Raw genomic sequence first — 14,928 nt, 5'->3', positions numbered from 1 at the left:
CAAAAGCCATGTCCATACCTTAGTTAAAATATACGTCACCGATCAAAGAGGCTGACCATCGCCTGAGCTCGCAGTGAGTCAATCACTGATCACAGGTGGCCAGAACAAAGGTCACGGTACCGAAAAAGTTTGAAATGTTGCAAGAATTATCAAAAGGTGTGGCAAAGTGAGCAAATGCTGTTGGAACAACGACGGGACAGACTTGCTCCATACAAGGTTGCCACTGAATTTCAATTTATTAAAAAACACAAGATCTGGGCAGCTCGGGAAAGGGCAGAGCAATGGGACCAGGTAGGCCCGTGCAGCCCACAGAGATGCAAAGCCTCAGAAACGTACGGATCCTTGGAGCCCGCCAATCCGCTTCTAGACTGTGTCCTGGGGAATCAGGAAAGGAGCCCAGGAGGGCAGCTACGGTGATATTCATGAGTGCATTCCCTCCCAGGGTGGAGGTAGCAGAAGCAGTCTCAGTGGACGCATGCAGGTCGTGGCTGCAGTGACATGCCAGGGGTCCCTTGCACGGTGGGAAACAGGATGGGGACGCGCACATGTCGACGATGAGGGTGGTGATGCTCTTGCCTCCCTCAGGTCCAGGACGGCCGCTGGCATCAGACGCTTTTCACTTTCCGGACCCAGGACCCCCAGCAGCTGCCCATTGTCGGTGTGGACAACCTCCCTCCTGCCTCATCAGGGAAGCAGTACCGCCTCGAAGTTGGACCTGCGTGCTTCCTCTGACCTCTGACCTCCTGGCTCCTCTAGGCCTCGACAGGGAGGGAAGAGGAGGAGGAGGAGGCCAGAGGAGGGTACCTAGGGGCAGGTGGGCCCACGAGAGGCAGCTCACCTGCCCAAGCATCCTTGGGTAGGCCCCAGCTGTTGTCTGCCCTGTAGGAGTGGCTGGGGGTGGGGTGGGGCGGGGGGCGGTGGCAGGGAACTGGGTATCCTTGGGACCAGCTGGTCCCAGCTCAGTCCCCCAAAGACCAACCAAAGAGCCAGCCAGAGCCAGCTGGGCCTGCAACCCGCCTGAGCCCCGCGGCCTGTCTCCCAGCTCTGCGGCCACCCCCTGCCCTCCCCAGCTTCCTGCCCAAAGAGCCCCACGTTCCAGCCCGCCTGAGGGGAGGGGGCATCTCGCCAGCTGGTCCCTGCCAGGGAGCTTTGATGTGCAATATTAGAGAGGAGACATGAAAAAGGAGAAAAGGAAAGAAAGAAGTATATATATTTTATTTAAACAAACACAAAGAAGGTGCATTACTATTTTTTTTTCACCTGGGAAAGAGGTGAGAGAAGGAGCGGCCAGAGGGTGGGATGCTGTGGAGGCCGAGAGGGGGGCGGCACGACCCTCGGGGCCGGGGGTGCCCATGCTAGCTACCTCCCACTGTGAAATCGCTGGTGCTCGCAATTGTCTCATAGTGTATGTGATTTTTTTTTAAGGGGAAAAAAAAAAGCCTATTTAAGATTTTGAAGGTGCTACCATTTTTGCTACAGACTTCGAAGAACCATTTATTTTGATGTGGAGTATCGTCCACATTTTGCTTTCTCCTCCAAATGACAAAGTTTGGGGAATCTAAAAATGTCCTTAGTGTCGCCCTCGTGTCAGGTAATCAACTCAGCGGGGGGAGGGGAAGGAAAAAGAAAAAAAAAAAAACAACAATAACAAAAAAAGCAAAGCCGGAAAAAAAAAAAAAAAAGGAAAAGGAAAAAAAAGAAAAAAAAAAAACCTTCCAGAAACAGAAGCAGAAAGATTTACATTTTTAATTTATGGACTTTGAAAGGTTTGTCCTCTTCAGGCAGGGGGAGGCCTGAGCATCAAGGATTTGGCTTGGCCTCTCATGGCCCCTTGGAGGGAAGTTAGGCTGGTCTTGGAAGGTGGGATCTAGACTGGAGGGTCCTGGGAGAAGCCTGGACCTCGGAGAAAGCGGTGCGGGGTCGGCGCTGGCCTTGGAGGTGACCTACCAACCGGGAGCCGCCTTACAAGGCCCCGTACCATTCCCCAAATACCGTTCCCCACGATCCTCCCTCCCAGGAGCTTGTCCCCTCCAAGAGGCGGCCGTCACTCTTGCTTTTCCACCGTCACTCAATCCTCTAGAAACCCAGCATCATTAGCTCCAAATGTAAATGCGGACTGAGGAGAAAGAATAATTATGGGGATCTCGGGGTTCAGCGTGATCGGGAGACTCAGTGCAGTCTGAGCCGTCCTATATCCGAGAACCAGGCGGCACCCAGTTGGATTTGGAGGTTACTTTAAGTATGGAATTATTTTTCTAGAAGGGGAAATTTTATGTGAACGTCTATTTGTGTCTTTCTCTCTCTCTCTCTCTCTCTCTCTCTCTCTCTCTCTCTAAAGTTGTGTTTCTTTGGGAATTGGATTTGATTTTCATTATTTAATACCTCAGTCCAGCCCACCTTCCCCACCAGACACTCCCTGTGCGCCTCGCCCTCCCGCCCCAGCCCAGACGCTCCCCACCGAAGCGTGTTGTAGCAGCTCGGGCCTCATCTCAGCCCCCGCTCCCCCCCCCCACCCCCGCCAGCGACCGCCTGGCCTCTGTCTCGTTCTCGGGATCTTCTCCTGTCCTCCTATATGTCTGTCCACATGTCAGTGTGTTAAACCCCCAGTGGGTTCCGTTTCTCCTTTTCCCTTCTGGATTTTAAATAAATATTTAAAACTGAGGCAATGGAACGACGCATCGGTGGCTGTGTGCTTCTTTGAAAAGCCCAGACGGAGGAGGTTCCGGCCGGGCGGGGGGCTGGAGGGGACAGGAGCTGCTCAGAGGATGCTGCTTCCCCCGGAGCAGGCGGGTGGGGGGGGTGTCCCACGGTGCATGTGTTTCTTAGGGTTGCTGCGACAGTACCACAAACCTGCAGCCAGCAGAAATGCATTCTCTCCCCGGTGGAGGCCGCAAGTCTGAAACCCAAGGGGTGGCAGCTCCGTGGTCCCTCCAGCGCTTCCAGGGGAGCCCCCTGACCTTAGCTTCTGGTGGCCGCGGGCGTTCCTCGGGCCTAGCCGGAGCTCTGCAGTCTCTGCCTCTGGAGCCACCCGGCCTTCCTGCTCCCTGTGCGGCTCCGTCTCCGTCCTCACATCTTTTTACAAGGACACCAGTCCTACTGGGTGAGGACCTACCCTAATAAGCTCATCTGAACGTTTTTTTTTTAAAGGTTTAATTTATTTATTCATGAGACACCCAGAGAGAGAGAGGCAGAGACACAGGCAGGGGGAGAAGCAGGCTCCCTGCAAGGAGCCTGATGCGGGACTCAATCCCGGGACCCTGGGATCAGGCCTTGAGCCAAAGGCAGACGCTCAACCAGAGCCCCCCAGGGGCCCTCATCTGAACTTGATTACCTCTGCAAAGACTATTTCCATGTAAGGCCACGTTCACGGGTAATAAGCTTAGGACTTTGACGTATCTTTTGGGGGTGGGACACGATTCAACTCATGACCCACAGGGAGGAGGTATATTGAGGTTAACTTGAGCGATTCCTTTTTTCTTTTTTAGCGTAGTCACACACAGGAGACTTACCATTTCGTATACTCACCACGTACAACCTGTGCAACCATCCCCACTGCCTAGTTCCAGAACATTCTCATCACCCCAAAAGGAAACTCCATACCTGTGAAGCAGTCACTCCCCATTTCCCTCTGCCCAAGCCCCAGAAAAGCACTAACCGGATTTCCGACTCTGCCTACTGTGGGTATTTCACAGACGAGGAATCCTATCTCAGATAAACGGGATCCTGTTTTGCACATGGGAAAGTTCAATTTAACGTGTGCTCCCCACCATAGAAAGCTCACGATGTATGGCCTCCTGTGACTGTCTTCTTTCCCGTAGCGGGATTTCAAGGTTCGTTCTTGTGGTGTGTATCCGTCCAGTACTTCATTCCTTTTTATGACTCGATAATATCCTACTGTGCGGACGGGACGCACTTTGATTATCCATTCACCCACTGACGGACGTTTGCGTTGTTTCCTTCTTGCGGGGCTTGTGGACGGTGCTTCCACAAATAGGAGCGTTTGCTCCTTACCTGGGAGATGCTTGAGACAGGCCACGGCGACACCTGCCTTGGAGCCGGTGAGAATCTGAGAGATAATTAGCCAGAGCTAGCAAATAAACATACAGGACCACCCAGATAAATGTGAATAGATTTGAATTTCAGATACACAATAGCTAATTATTTTTAGCATGCGTGTGGCCCCCATGTGATACCCGGGATATATTAGGACATATTTATACCTGCTGGACCTGGAACCCGTATCTCCTGACCCTCGGTGCAGTTCTTCCTCTCTCAGCTTGGTCCTCCCACCGTGGGACCTTGAGTGAACCCGAGCCTTTCTGCCCTTCTCCCCGAGGAGAAAGAACAAATCGCAAGCAGTTGAACTCATAGCTGGGATTTTATGTATTAAAACCTTGCTCGAGGGGCGCCTGGGTGGCCCAGTGGGTTAGGCGTCTGCCTTCGGCTCAGGTCATGATCTCAGGGTCCTGGATGGAGCCCGGCACTGGGCTCCCTGCTCAGAGGGGAGTCTGCTTCTCCCTCTCCCCCTCTCCCTCTGCCCCCTCCCCTGCTTGTGCTCACTCTCTCAAACAAATAAAGAAAATCTGGGCAGCCCGGGTGGCTCAGTGGTTTAGCACCAACTTCAGCCCAGGGCGTGATCCTGGAGACCCAGGATCGAGTCCCACATCGGGCTCCCTGCATGGAGCCTGCTTCTCCCTCTGCCTGTGTCTCTGCTTCTCTCTCTCTGTGTGTGTGTGTGTGTGTGTGTCTCATGAATAAATAAATAAAATATTTTAAAAATAAACAAAATCTAAAAAAAAACAAAACAAAACCCAAAAACCTTGCTCTAAGTATCCAGGTCATTAGTACACATGCAGCTGGGCCTCCACTCCTCTGTCTGCACCTGGCACCTGCCCCAGGCAGCGAGCACCGAGCACCAGGTGCTGCTGCTTTGCCGTGGATCGGAGAGTCCCGTCTGCAGAGCCCGGGATTCGTGGTCTGGAAGGGCTTGGAGAGTCCCACGTCCCAGGTACACCCTGTCACGTTACATACACTGTGACTGAAGCCCAGTGCAGTGCCCGAGGTCACCTCCCGAGGCCGGGGCGAAGCTTCCATTCAAACCCCACACTGCTGACAAGTGGGGCTCAGCGTGGCCCCCTGGGATTAGCCTGCGAGTTGGTTACTGATGCAAATTTTCAGCCCCTTTCCAAACCTACTGAATCACAAAGTCCCAGGTGGGGCCCAGCGATCCATGATTTAATAAGCCTCCCTGAAGAGTCTAGAACCTGTTCAAGTCTCAAGAATTGGGGCCTTACACTATTTCCTAAATCTGGAAAATGGTCTTCTAAAACTGGGGGGAGAAAAAACCTTGGAAATGAGATAAGAATGTTCTTTTTATTTCTTTGGGGGGCACCTGGGGGGCTCAGCGGTCATGCATTTGCCTTCAAATCAGGGTGTGATCCCAGGGTCCTGGGATCAAGTCCTGCATCGGACTCCCCGCAGGGAGCCTGCTTCTCCCCCTGCCTGTGTCTCTGCCTCTCTCTCTGTGTCTCTCATGAATAAATCTAAAATAAGAAAAAAGAAGAAAAAGAATGTTCTTTTCATTTCTTTCAAAATTCACCAGAAATGAAACTGAGACAGGACGTCCCGCTTCTTGAATCCTTTCCTGAGGCCTGCCCTGTGCGATCGCCCCCAGAGAGCCCGCCCCGCTGTTGGATCATGCTTCCCATTCTGCAGATGGGAAGGTTGGGTCACTCTGACGTGCGTTGTCCCCGCGGGAAGCTCTGTGAGGGCCGGGGATGGATCCTGCCCTCCCTCCAGCCACGGAGTACAGCACATTGGAGGCACTCGAACTGGTTGAGCTATGCTCGCTGGAACAGCCCCTTGACATGTCTCAGCAGCTCCCCTCCTGTGCCAGGCCGTATGTGGGTGCTGGAGTTACAGGGACGGGCCCGGCAGGGGGACTCAGGGGCTCTGATTCTGGCGGGGGGGGGGCAGCTGGAGGAGCAGGACCTTGTGTGGTTAAGGGCGGGGAGAGCCGGGGGCAGGAGGCCCGATGGGGGGCTGAGGGCGTGGGAGCAAAATGAGAGCGTGCCCGAGGCAGCGTCGGCGCAGAAGGGTAGTCAGGGGTGACACTCGTATTAACCAGGGTCTCCAGAGAGACGGGACCGGTAGGATGTGTGTAAAGAGATTCATTTACTTTTTTTTTGAAGATTTTATTTATTTATTCACAAGAGATACAGAGAGAGAGGCAGAGACAGGCCGAGGGAGAAGCAGGCTCCATGCCGGGAGCCCGATGCGGGACTCGATCCCGGGACCCCGGGGTCACGCCCTGGGCCCAAGGCAGACGCTCAACCGCTGAGCCCCCCAGGGGCCCTGAAGAGATTTATTGTAAGGAATGGGCTCACGTGACTTTGATCGCTGGCAGGTCCCAAGATCTGCAGACCGAGCTGGCCAAGTCACGGCCCACGCGAGCCGACAATGTTGTTCTAACGTAACGGCCCGCAGGCGGGAGAGCGAGGAAGAACCGGTGTCTCCTAAAGGCGGGGAAACACTGACGTCCACCTCACCCAGTCAGGCAGGAGGAGTTCCCCCTTCCTCAGACCTTCAGTGTTATTCAGGCCTTCCACTGATGAGACGAGGCCCACCCACACTTGGTGGCGGGGTGGGGAGCGGGGGCGGGGGAGGCAATCTGTTTTGCGGGCTATCCATTCAAACGTCGGTCTCACCTAAAAACACCCTCGCAGATATGCCCGGAATGTTTGGCCAAGTACTCGGGTGCCCCATGGCCCTATTAACTCGGCACGTATAATTAGCCATCCCACGCTGAGGCCGGTAGAGGATGAATAAAGGGTTGCCGTGTGTGTGTGGGGGAAGGACACGGAGAGGAGAGGGACCAGCGCCGAGGCTGGGGAGTAAAGGTGGCCTCTGTGTTTGGGGAACAGTATACTTGCCGTTCATTGTGATGCCACAGGGTAGCGTGGGGGAGCCCCAGAGCCCTGGGCCGGGAAGAGGACAAGGCTGCGGGTGGCAGGGGACAGCGGGGCTGGGCTGAGCTGCAGCGGGGCCCTGCAGGGCTGTCCCGGGGGCGGCGGGCTGAGCCGGTCAGAGCTCCAGAGGTGTCAGCAGCCCCCGCGAGGCTCTGAAGAGCCGGAGGGGACGGGAGGGCCAGGAAGATGGGGGACGAGAAGGATGGCCGTGTTAAAACTGCGACACTCACAACTGTCCGTGGGCATTCCAGGGGCCCCGGGAGCTGGCCAGTGAGGCCTCTGAAGCCGAGCCAGCTCCTTCCCGGCAGGGGCAGGGTAAGAAGTTATCGGGGAACAGAAAAGGCAGCTCCTGGGGGGCCGGCAGCAGCTGTGGTTCCCTGTCTCCTGTTGCACAACCGAGTGTCAGGAAGCCGACAGACTGGATTTCCCAGGTGGGGCCAATCCTGTGTTTGCTCTGTCCACAGCGAATCGAGCCACGGCCATGGACCGTCACTTGCCCCCAGTGACCAGCCGCCCGTGCTGGGAGGAGGGGGGGTGAGCAAGAAGGGGACAGGCTGGCAGGTGGATTCCAGTCCCAGCTTCCTGACTGGGACGTGGCCTTGGCTGGGTCGTTCCTTCCCTCTGGGCCTCAGTTGCTCCCTCTGCAAAATGGGGGTGCTATGCCCTTTCCTGCTTGCTACCGCACACGGAGCTGCTGTTCTCTAGCAGCAGGGCGACTCGTCTGAGTCTGAATGACATCCACCTGCTCCGTAAGAATGCGGTGTCGGATGGTTCCGCATAAATAGCAGCTACGGAGTCTTGCACACTTGGGACGAGCAGGAGCCCGGTTGAGCGCAGTACGCTTTCGTTCTTGTGCGCGACCCTCTTGAGACACATGTCACGGCACCGGCTCGTCAGACGAGGGAAGCCACGTCTGAAGAGGTTACATAAGTTGTCCAAGGGCAGCCCGGGGGGCTCAGCAGTTTAGCACCGACTTCGGCCCAGGGCGTGATCCTGGAGACCCGGGATCGAGTCCCACGTCGGGCTCCCTGCATGGAGCCTGCTTCTCCCTCTGCCTGTGTCTCTGCCTCTCTGTCTGTCTGTCCGTCTCTCTCTCTCTCTCTCTCTGTATTCTCATGAATGAATAAATAAAATCTTTAAAAAAATAATAAGTTGGCCAAGATCACAACACATGGTCTGAACGTGAGCAAGTCTTGTCGAGGGTTTTCTCGGCCCAGACACAAAGGTCCTAATTAGGATCTTTTGCTCTGCCGATGTAGTCGCTGCGGCTGTTCACGTGGAAGACCACGAACCAGTCGTCGGACACAGAGCTGAGCCCTGACCTGGAGGGAGAAACCCATATCAAGTGGCTTTTCCGGAGACGAGCCTGTCAAGCGGGTGCATTGCCCCAATGATGTAACCTCACCTTTCACCTGACCTCTCTGAGTCCTTTGTTTCCTTATCCAGCCGATGGGGAAAGTACCCAATTTTCTCGAGCCTACTATTGACTTTTTTTTTTTTTTTTTTTTTTTTTGCATTTTGATGTCTTTAGATGGGGGATGTAACCTGCAGCCCTGGAAGTATTTCTGTAATGCAGGAGGCTGTCTTCTTTTCTCCTTAGCCCAGCTTGACATTACACTGACGGTGATGGTTATTAGGGCCGGCGGACTCTGAGAAACAAGTGTGTTTCGTGTAACAAGCACTTTACAAATGTGAACTGATTTAGTCCGCTTGACAACCTGCTCGAATAGCCACAATCCATATCCCCATTTTACAGATGGGGTAAATTGAGACACAGGGAAGCTGAGTAACTTGCCCAGGGTCACATGGCTCACAGGTGGTCAAGCTAGGACGATACTTCACCACCATCCTGCGTGACCCTGATCGCTTTTCTGTTTTCCACCAACCTTGTCTCGACGTTGTGCCTGGGGCCAGATGGAGGGGCGGGGTCGGGAGGGCTGGCCAGACCCTCAATCCACGGAGGTACTGAAGCATCCTTGAAATGTAAGACGACGGAGAAAATCGCACTGTGTCGGGGGAGCGCTGGGTGCACATGGAGGAACCACTTGGAGAGGCTCTCGGGAGGGGAGGGCACCTCTCCGAGGGGTCCCCGAGTGACAGTGAGGACCGCTCACTCCTGGGGAGTGGCTCTCCGTCTACCCGCTGTAAGAGAAAGCATTCCTTTCTCTCCACGCTACTCACCAGACATCGGGCCGGGCCGTCACATGCGATGCAAGGAGAGGGTGTAAGAGGGAAGAATGGTTTCCCTGGGGCCTGAAGAGCATCGGTCGTGAAGAAGGATGTTTAGGGCACAAGATCCCAAGGGACAGAGGTGCTTCTGTGTTATTTAATGAGTTTTGTGCGTGCATGCACGTACGTGTGCCCACATGGGTACGGATGCATGTGCGATATGCGAGAGCCTCTAAAGCTCTGGGCTCTGGGCAGGAGCCCCGGTGGCCGGGGCAGTGGTGGTGCTGTCCCCATATAACCATCAGCTTCTCCTTGAGATAAGCAGTGTCTCAAATGTGTCCCCAGTCCTGCCGTCTTGCACCTGGACCATTGCTGAGACAGCCCCAAGTTGTCCCCCTACCTCGGCCCTCTGCAGACAAAGGGATCTTCCTAAAGAGCAAATCTGATTATTCATTCATCTCCGCCCCACTTTCCCTCTTTCCATTTCTCCTAATGCCTGCAGGGTCCACTGCGAATTCCCCAGTCCGGCTTCTGTGCCCTGCAGGCTCGGTCCCGCCAACCTCTCCAGCACCGCCCACCCCACCCCACCCCAGCCCCCAGTCATCCCACTGCCGGCCTCACGACCCTACGTCCTTCACTTCACGTGCCACGCACTCTCTCGCCTCCGCGCTTCCCTGCCTACAAGCTCCGATCCTTGTTTCAAGACTCAGATGGGAGCAGTGCAAAGTCAAAACACCAAGTGAGCTGGCAAAGAAAGAAGAAGAAGAAGAAGAAGAAGAAGAAGAAGAAGAAGAAGAAGAAGAAGAAGAAGAAGAAGAAGAAGGAAGAAGAAGAAGAAGAAGAAGAAGAAGAAGAAGAAGAAGAAGAAGAAGAAGAAGAAGGTGAATTCCACTTCTGACAAGGATGTGGAGAAAGGGACATTAAACAGCATTAGTTTTTTTTTTTTTTTTTTTTTTTGTCTTCTCCGTTTGGGAAGACAGTTTTTTTTTTTAATCAACTTAATTGAGGTATAATTGGTATACAATAAAATGCGCACATTTTAAGCCTAAAACTCTGAGTTTTCACCAATGCACATCATGCACATAACCACCCCGTGGACTCGCGGAGCACTGCCGTTTATCCAGAAAGTGCTCTTACCACCTTGGGCTCTTAGACTGGCCTCCTTGCCCTAGGCGACCACCGATCTGATAGCTGCCATTGTAGACTCCTTTGGTCCATGCTAGAACTTTCTCTAAATGGGACCAGACACTATGTACCTTATTGAGTCTGCCTTCTTTTGCCAGCCTAAGATTTTCCGAGTCATTCGTGTTGTCTCCTACACCCGTAGTTGGTTTTTATCGCTGAGGAATAGTCCATTTATGAAGACGCCACGACGCGTGTTTCCCATTTTCCCGAGGACGGGCATCTGAACTGCTGTTCCTCGTCTTGGGCTATTCTGAATGACACTGTAGTCTTGCATGTGACGTGGTTTTCTTCCTCTTGAATGGGAGGGTAATCTGAGAAGGCGATTTGGTCACTTTTCCGACACTTAGCATCTGAGGAAACCTCACCATGTGAAAAGTCATAGACAAGTGTAGCTCAATAAAGCTGGAAAAGTAAAATCAGAGACCAGAGGCAGAGAGCGAGCACATCATTAAGGACGTTGGAAGCTGGGAGGAGCACAATGGGGTCATCCGTCCATTACAACTACAACCACTAACTTCCACTGAAACATGAAAAATGACCCAGAATCTATGAGATGAATAAGGATACAGAATTGAAAGCGTCACATGATAAGGCTTTTTGGGGGGGAAGTATCTGTTCGTGGGGCTAAAGATCTGTCCCGGCCGGGCGGACTCTCCCTGTGGACGTGCTCATTCTGCAGTGCGGGGCACTGTCCAGGGTGGGGGACCTGCTGGTGATGACACCCACGGTGGGCGGTGGAGACCACACGTTCCCGCTATGGATGTTGGGAGCTCGGTCAGGTAATGCTGCCTTTACTGGTAATAGACATATAACTTAGACACCTCCTGCTTTGGGAAGCATCCCTGCCTCCCAGGGACTGCTTCACGGGCTCCCCGCTTCCAGGCTGCGTTGGGCAACCAACCACCCCCCTCACCCCCCACCCGCCGCCTGCTGCCCACGGTCCCCGTCACTGGACTTTTGCTCTCCCAGCTGTTACCACACTCAGCTGGGATAGAATCCAGGTTTGCCTTCACCCCCGCCCGCTCCCCATCCCATCCCCCACGCACCCCACCTAGCCTGGGAACTATCGCCTTCAGCATTTGATTTACAGGTGGGCCTCGCCCCAGTCTGGCTGCCCAAGTGGGACGCGGATTGGGTACGGAACATAAGAGCTCTCAAAACCAAACCAAACCAGCACCGCAGGGCTTGCCACACAGGTTTCATAACGAGCGCTCCAGCCCATGCCCACCTTGGCCTTGACTGGCCAGGCCTTGGGGCCCCGGTAGGCCTTCCGGCCAGCGATCCGGAGTACACCGAGGCTGGGCGGAGGCTTCGGCTAGCGCTGGCTGTGTGGAAAGGCGGGAAGGATGCGTGTGGGGCACTTCGCAAGCGTGTCACAAGGGCACCCCAGGGCTCTGCCCACACACAGCCCGTTATAAAGGGCGCTGCGCCGCCCGGCTGCCAGCTCCGGCCGGCTTGGGGACCCATCGTCTAGGCATGGCACTGTCCTGGGCCCTCACTGCCCTGAGCCTCCTTCCCCTGCTGGAAGCCCAGAGCCCGGGGTGTGCCAACCTCACGGCGAGGCCTATCACCAACGCCACGCTGGAGCAGGTGCGTCCCTGGGCCCCCGAGCGCCCTGGGCTTCCCTTCCTCCTGCTGGCTTGTGGTCAGCCCCTTGGCCTGGTTCTGCCCATTTCTCTCCCGGGTCCCGGGGCGACATTCCGACCAGCCTCTGGCAGCATTCTTCTGCTTCCAAACTCAGAAGCCTCATTGCAAGGTCCCTCAGAGGGGACATTCTGTCCTGGGCAAGGAGGAACCTCACCATGAGCTCCTCGCCGGGGGCCCCAGACTACCTGGCTGCAAAAGGAGGGGTGCGGTGAGACCTGCCCCCTGGCTAGCAGGGGGATCCGGCTCCTGGCCTCCATCATCCGGCTCTTGGCTTCCCCCCAGATCTCTGGCAAGTGGTTTTACATCGGCTCGGCCTTCCGTGACCCGGAGTTCAATCACTCGGCTAGAACGATCCACGCGGCCTTCTTTTACTTTGACGTCAACCATACAGATGACACAATCCTGCTCAGAGAGTACCTAACCATGTAAGACCCCCACCTGCAGGCTCACCCCCGGCCCCAGGCACCTGCTCCTAGCTGCTGGAAAACCTTGAGCAGTTCCCTGCTCCCTCCCAGCCTCAGTCTTTCCATCCACAGAATGGGGAGGGCTGACAAATCGCCAGCAACTCTTGCCCCTCGATGGTAGTGACCAGTGATCATCCATATTTCTCCTGTTTTTCTCCCCTCTTCTGTCTGGCTTTAGTGGGAACCAGTGCGTCTATAACAGCAGCTTTCTGAATGTCCAGCGGGAGAATGGGACCGTGTCCAAATACGGTAAGGACCAGCGCTGGGGCAGGAGGGCTGCTGGGCGTCGTGGGGGGGGGTGGCGGGGGGTTGGGGGGGGCCCGCCCAAAGTGGGGACGTGCCGGGGCTCAGGCTCGGAGAACACGGGACAGGCCCATGCTCCCGAGGTCCTGGGGCCCGCACGCTGCAATAACCGGTAAGGACTGCCCACATATCTGCGCTCCATGTGCCAGGCGCTGTTCGCCGTACTTTACTAGAATTAATCCCTTAATACTCACAAACAACCCCAGGAGGACATTACGGGATTAGATGAGACACTGGGATGTCGAGCAGTTTCCCTGGAGTCACGCAGCCTATTAGAACTAGAATGCAAAGTCAAGGCTGGCTGCAGTCCTGCCTCTCTCAACCACTCTTTATCCTTTGGGCTCAGAGGGTGGCAGTCTGTGTCAGGCAGGCAGTGACCTCACTCGTGCCCCCACCGTCACCCCAGAGAGGGCGCATCGAGGGGCACACGAATGCTGACGGGCTTAAACCAACAGCCCCTGAGCAGCCCCGAGGCCCCTGTCTGGGCCTTACTTTCCTGTCTGGAAAATGGGGAGAAAGGCCCTGACAGTCATGGTCCGCATAAGGCTCCCCCGACTCCACATCTCAGCGCAGGGCCTGGCACACGGGAGGAGCGAGGGGTGTGCGTCCCGGGTGACCTCGTGGCCGTGGGCGCCCCCAGGGTTCCTCGCCTGGGATCGGGACCCATCGTGCCGTGCGGCCTCACCCAGAGTTCTCTTCTCCAGAGTCTGGCAAAGAAAACTTTGGCATACTCCTGCTCACCAAGGATCCTGAGCTCTTCATGCTTGGCTTCTCCCTGAAAGACGAGCAGCGCAAGGGGCTATCGTTGTACAGTAGGTGCCCCTCCAACCTCCACCCCGCCCAGCCCTCACCCAGCAGACCGCCTGCCCCTGCGGCTGGGCCCCCAGCACCCCAGGCCTCCCCCCCCACCCCGCCAGGGAGACCCAGCCCCCTTGCTCCCTCCTGCAGCCAGGAAGCCCGAAGTGACCCAGGAGCAAATGACGGTGTTCCACGAAGCTCTCACATGTGTGGACCTGCACAAGTCGGAGATCGCGTACACCAATGAGAAAAAGGTGAACACAAGGAGGATTAGAGGTGCCCGGCATCGGGGTGATCCTGCCCGGGGTGGGGGGCAGCCCCAGGGGCCCACACAGGGAGAGCTGCCGGCCACGACCGTATGGCGCTGAGGCACCACGTCCTACCTTCAAGCACCTGCCTCACGGCAGGGACGGCTGAGCCTTCTGGAAGCCCATGGGGATGGGGGCCCAGGAGGGAAAAGTCCCTGCGAAACAGGCAGGACGTCCAGGGCGGGGGTGAGGCCTGGGAGGGAGGAGGGATGGCAGGGATTGGGGGGGGGCGGGAACGGGACAAAGAAACACCCGAGGGTGATCACCACTGAGGACTGCGGCCACACCCCAGCCGTCCGACCCCCGCGGGTGGCAGCTGGTATCGCGGTTGTTAGCTTCACCCAAAGGGCCCCAAGGATTGTTGCTGTGAGGGAGAATCACCCGCCTAATAGTCTCCCTGATACTTCCCATTCAACCCGCGTCACCGTGCACCCCGCTCGCCGCCCTCTAGGATCTGTGTGGGCCGGTGGAGAAGCGGCACAAGGAGGAGAGGCTGAAGGAGCAGGAGGCAGACACGACGCTGGGCTAGGACCCTGGGGACAGTGGGGCCCATCCCCAGCCCTACGCCCCCACCCTCTGGACATCTCAGGTTTTGGTCTCAGTTGCATCAATAAAGCTTCTGCATTTGTAACAGGCAGGTCGTCGTTGGCTCATTCAGTCACTCACTCATTCGTACGTGGGGCAGCCTGCCGGTCTGAGCCGGGCCCCGGCTGGCCGCGGGGTGCGCCCCTGCCCCCCGCTGTAACACCCAGCACAGCCGGCACCCTGATAGGCACCGAGTGCTGTGGGAGCCCAGCACCTGGGGAGGTTTCTCCTGCAGCGGAAGGCTGGGAAGGCTTCCTGGAAGGGGCATCTGAGCCAGCCTAGAAAGCTTTGGGGCTGCTAACACCTGCTGCTCCAGCTGCAGGCCAAGGATCTGAGAGGACGGGTTGGAGAAACATCGAGGCAGGGGCTCTGGTGGGGAGTCAGGTGAAATGAAGGGTGGGGGCAGCTCAGAGCCAGGCGAGTGGTGGTGCCAAGCACCAGGGGCCTCACCTCAGACGTTACCCTGGTCGTCTGGGGAGCCTGGAGGCAGAAAGGCTTTGG

The 14,928-nt window shown here is 56.2% G+C and overlaps 2 protein-coding genes across 2 annotated transcripts in view; both read left to right on the top strand.

Annotated features, from left to right (window-relative positions):
- COL27A1 (collagen type XXVII alpha 1 chain) overlaps positions 1-2,661 on the top strand; it is a 135,756-nt gene extending 133,095 nt beyond the window's left edge. The window contains exon 61 of the mRNA XM_055302226.1: positions 586-2,661. Within this exon, the coding sequence (XP_055158201.1) occupies positions 586-732 (147 nt within the window). The 3' untranslated portion in view covers positions 733-2,661. The remainder of the gene's footprint in view (positions 1-585) is intronic.
- A 9,092-nt stretch (positions 2,662-11,753) lies between these two features.
- LOC129495102 (alpha-1-acid glycoprotein 1-like) lies at positions 11,754-14,479 on the top strand. Its single transcript, XM_055302454.1, has 6 exons — positions 11,754-11,912; positions 12,252-12,394; positions 12,612-12,682; positions 13,441-13,548; positions 13,685-13,788; positions 14,294-14,479. Exons 1-6 carry the CDS (start codon positions 11,799-11,801, stop codon positions 14,369-14,371), a joined length of 618 nt encoding a protein of 205 aa, XP_055158429.1. The 5' UTR covers positions 11,754-11,798; the 3' UTR covers positions 14,372-14,479.
- The last annotated feature ends 449 nt before the right edge of the window (positions 14,480-14,928 follow it).

The sequence above is a fragment of the Nyctereutes procyonoides genome, unplaced genomic scaffold, assembly GCF_905146905.1.
Source record: "Nyctereutes procyonoides isolate TBG_1078 unplaced genomic scaffold, NYPRO_anot_genome, whole genome shotgun sequence".
Lineage (NCBI taxonomy): Eukaryota > Metazoa > Chordata > Mammalia > Carnivora > Canidae > Nyctereutes > Nyctereutes procyonoides.
This window is presented reverse-complemented; position numbering and strand designations above follow the sequence as displayed.

What these genes read in the sequence shown, in the direction of transcription:
- LOC129495102 (XM_055302454.1), top strand. Translation starts at nt 11,799, where the DNA reads ATGGCACTGTCCTGGGCCCTCACTGCCCTGAGCCTCCTTCCCCTGCTG. An exon ending in CCAACGCCACGCTGGAGCAG is followed by an intron (nt 11,913 to 12,251) that starts GTGCGTCCCTGG and finishes GCTTCCCCCCAG; the next exon opens with ATCTCTGGCAAGTGGTTTTA. An exon ending in CTCAGAGAGTACCTAACCAT is followed by an intron (nt 12,395 to 12,611) that starts GTAAGACCCCCA and finishes GTCTGGCTTTAG; the next exon opens with TGGGAACCAGTGCGTCTATA.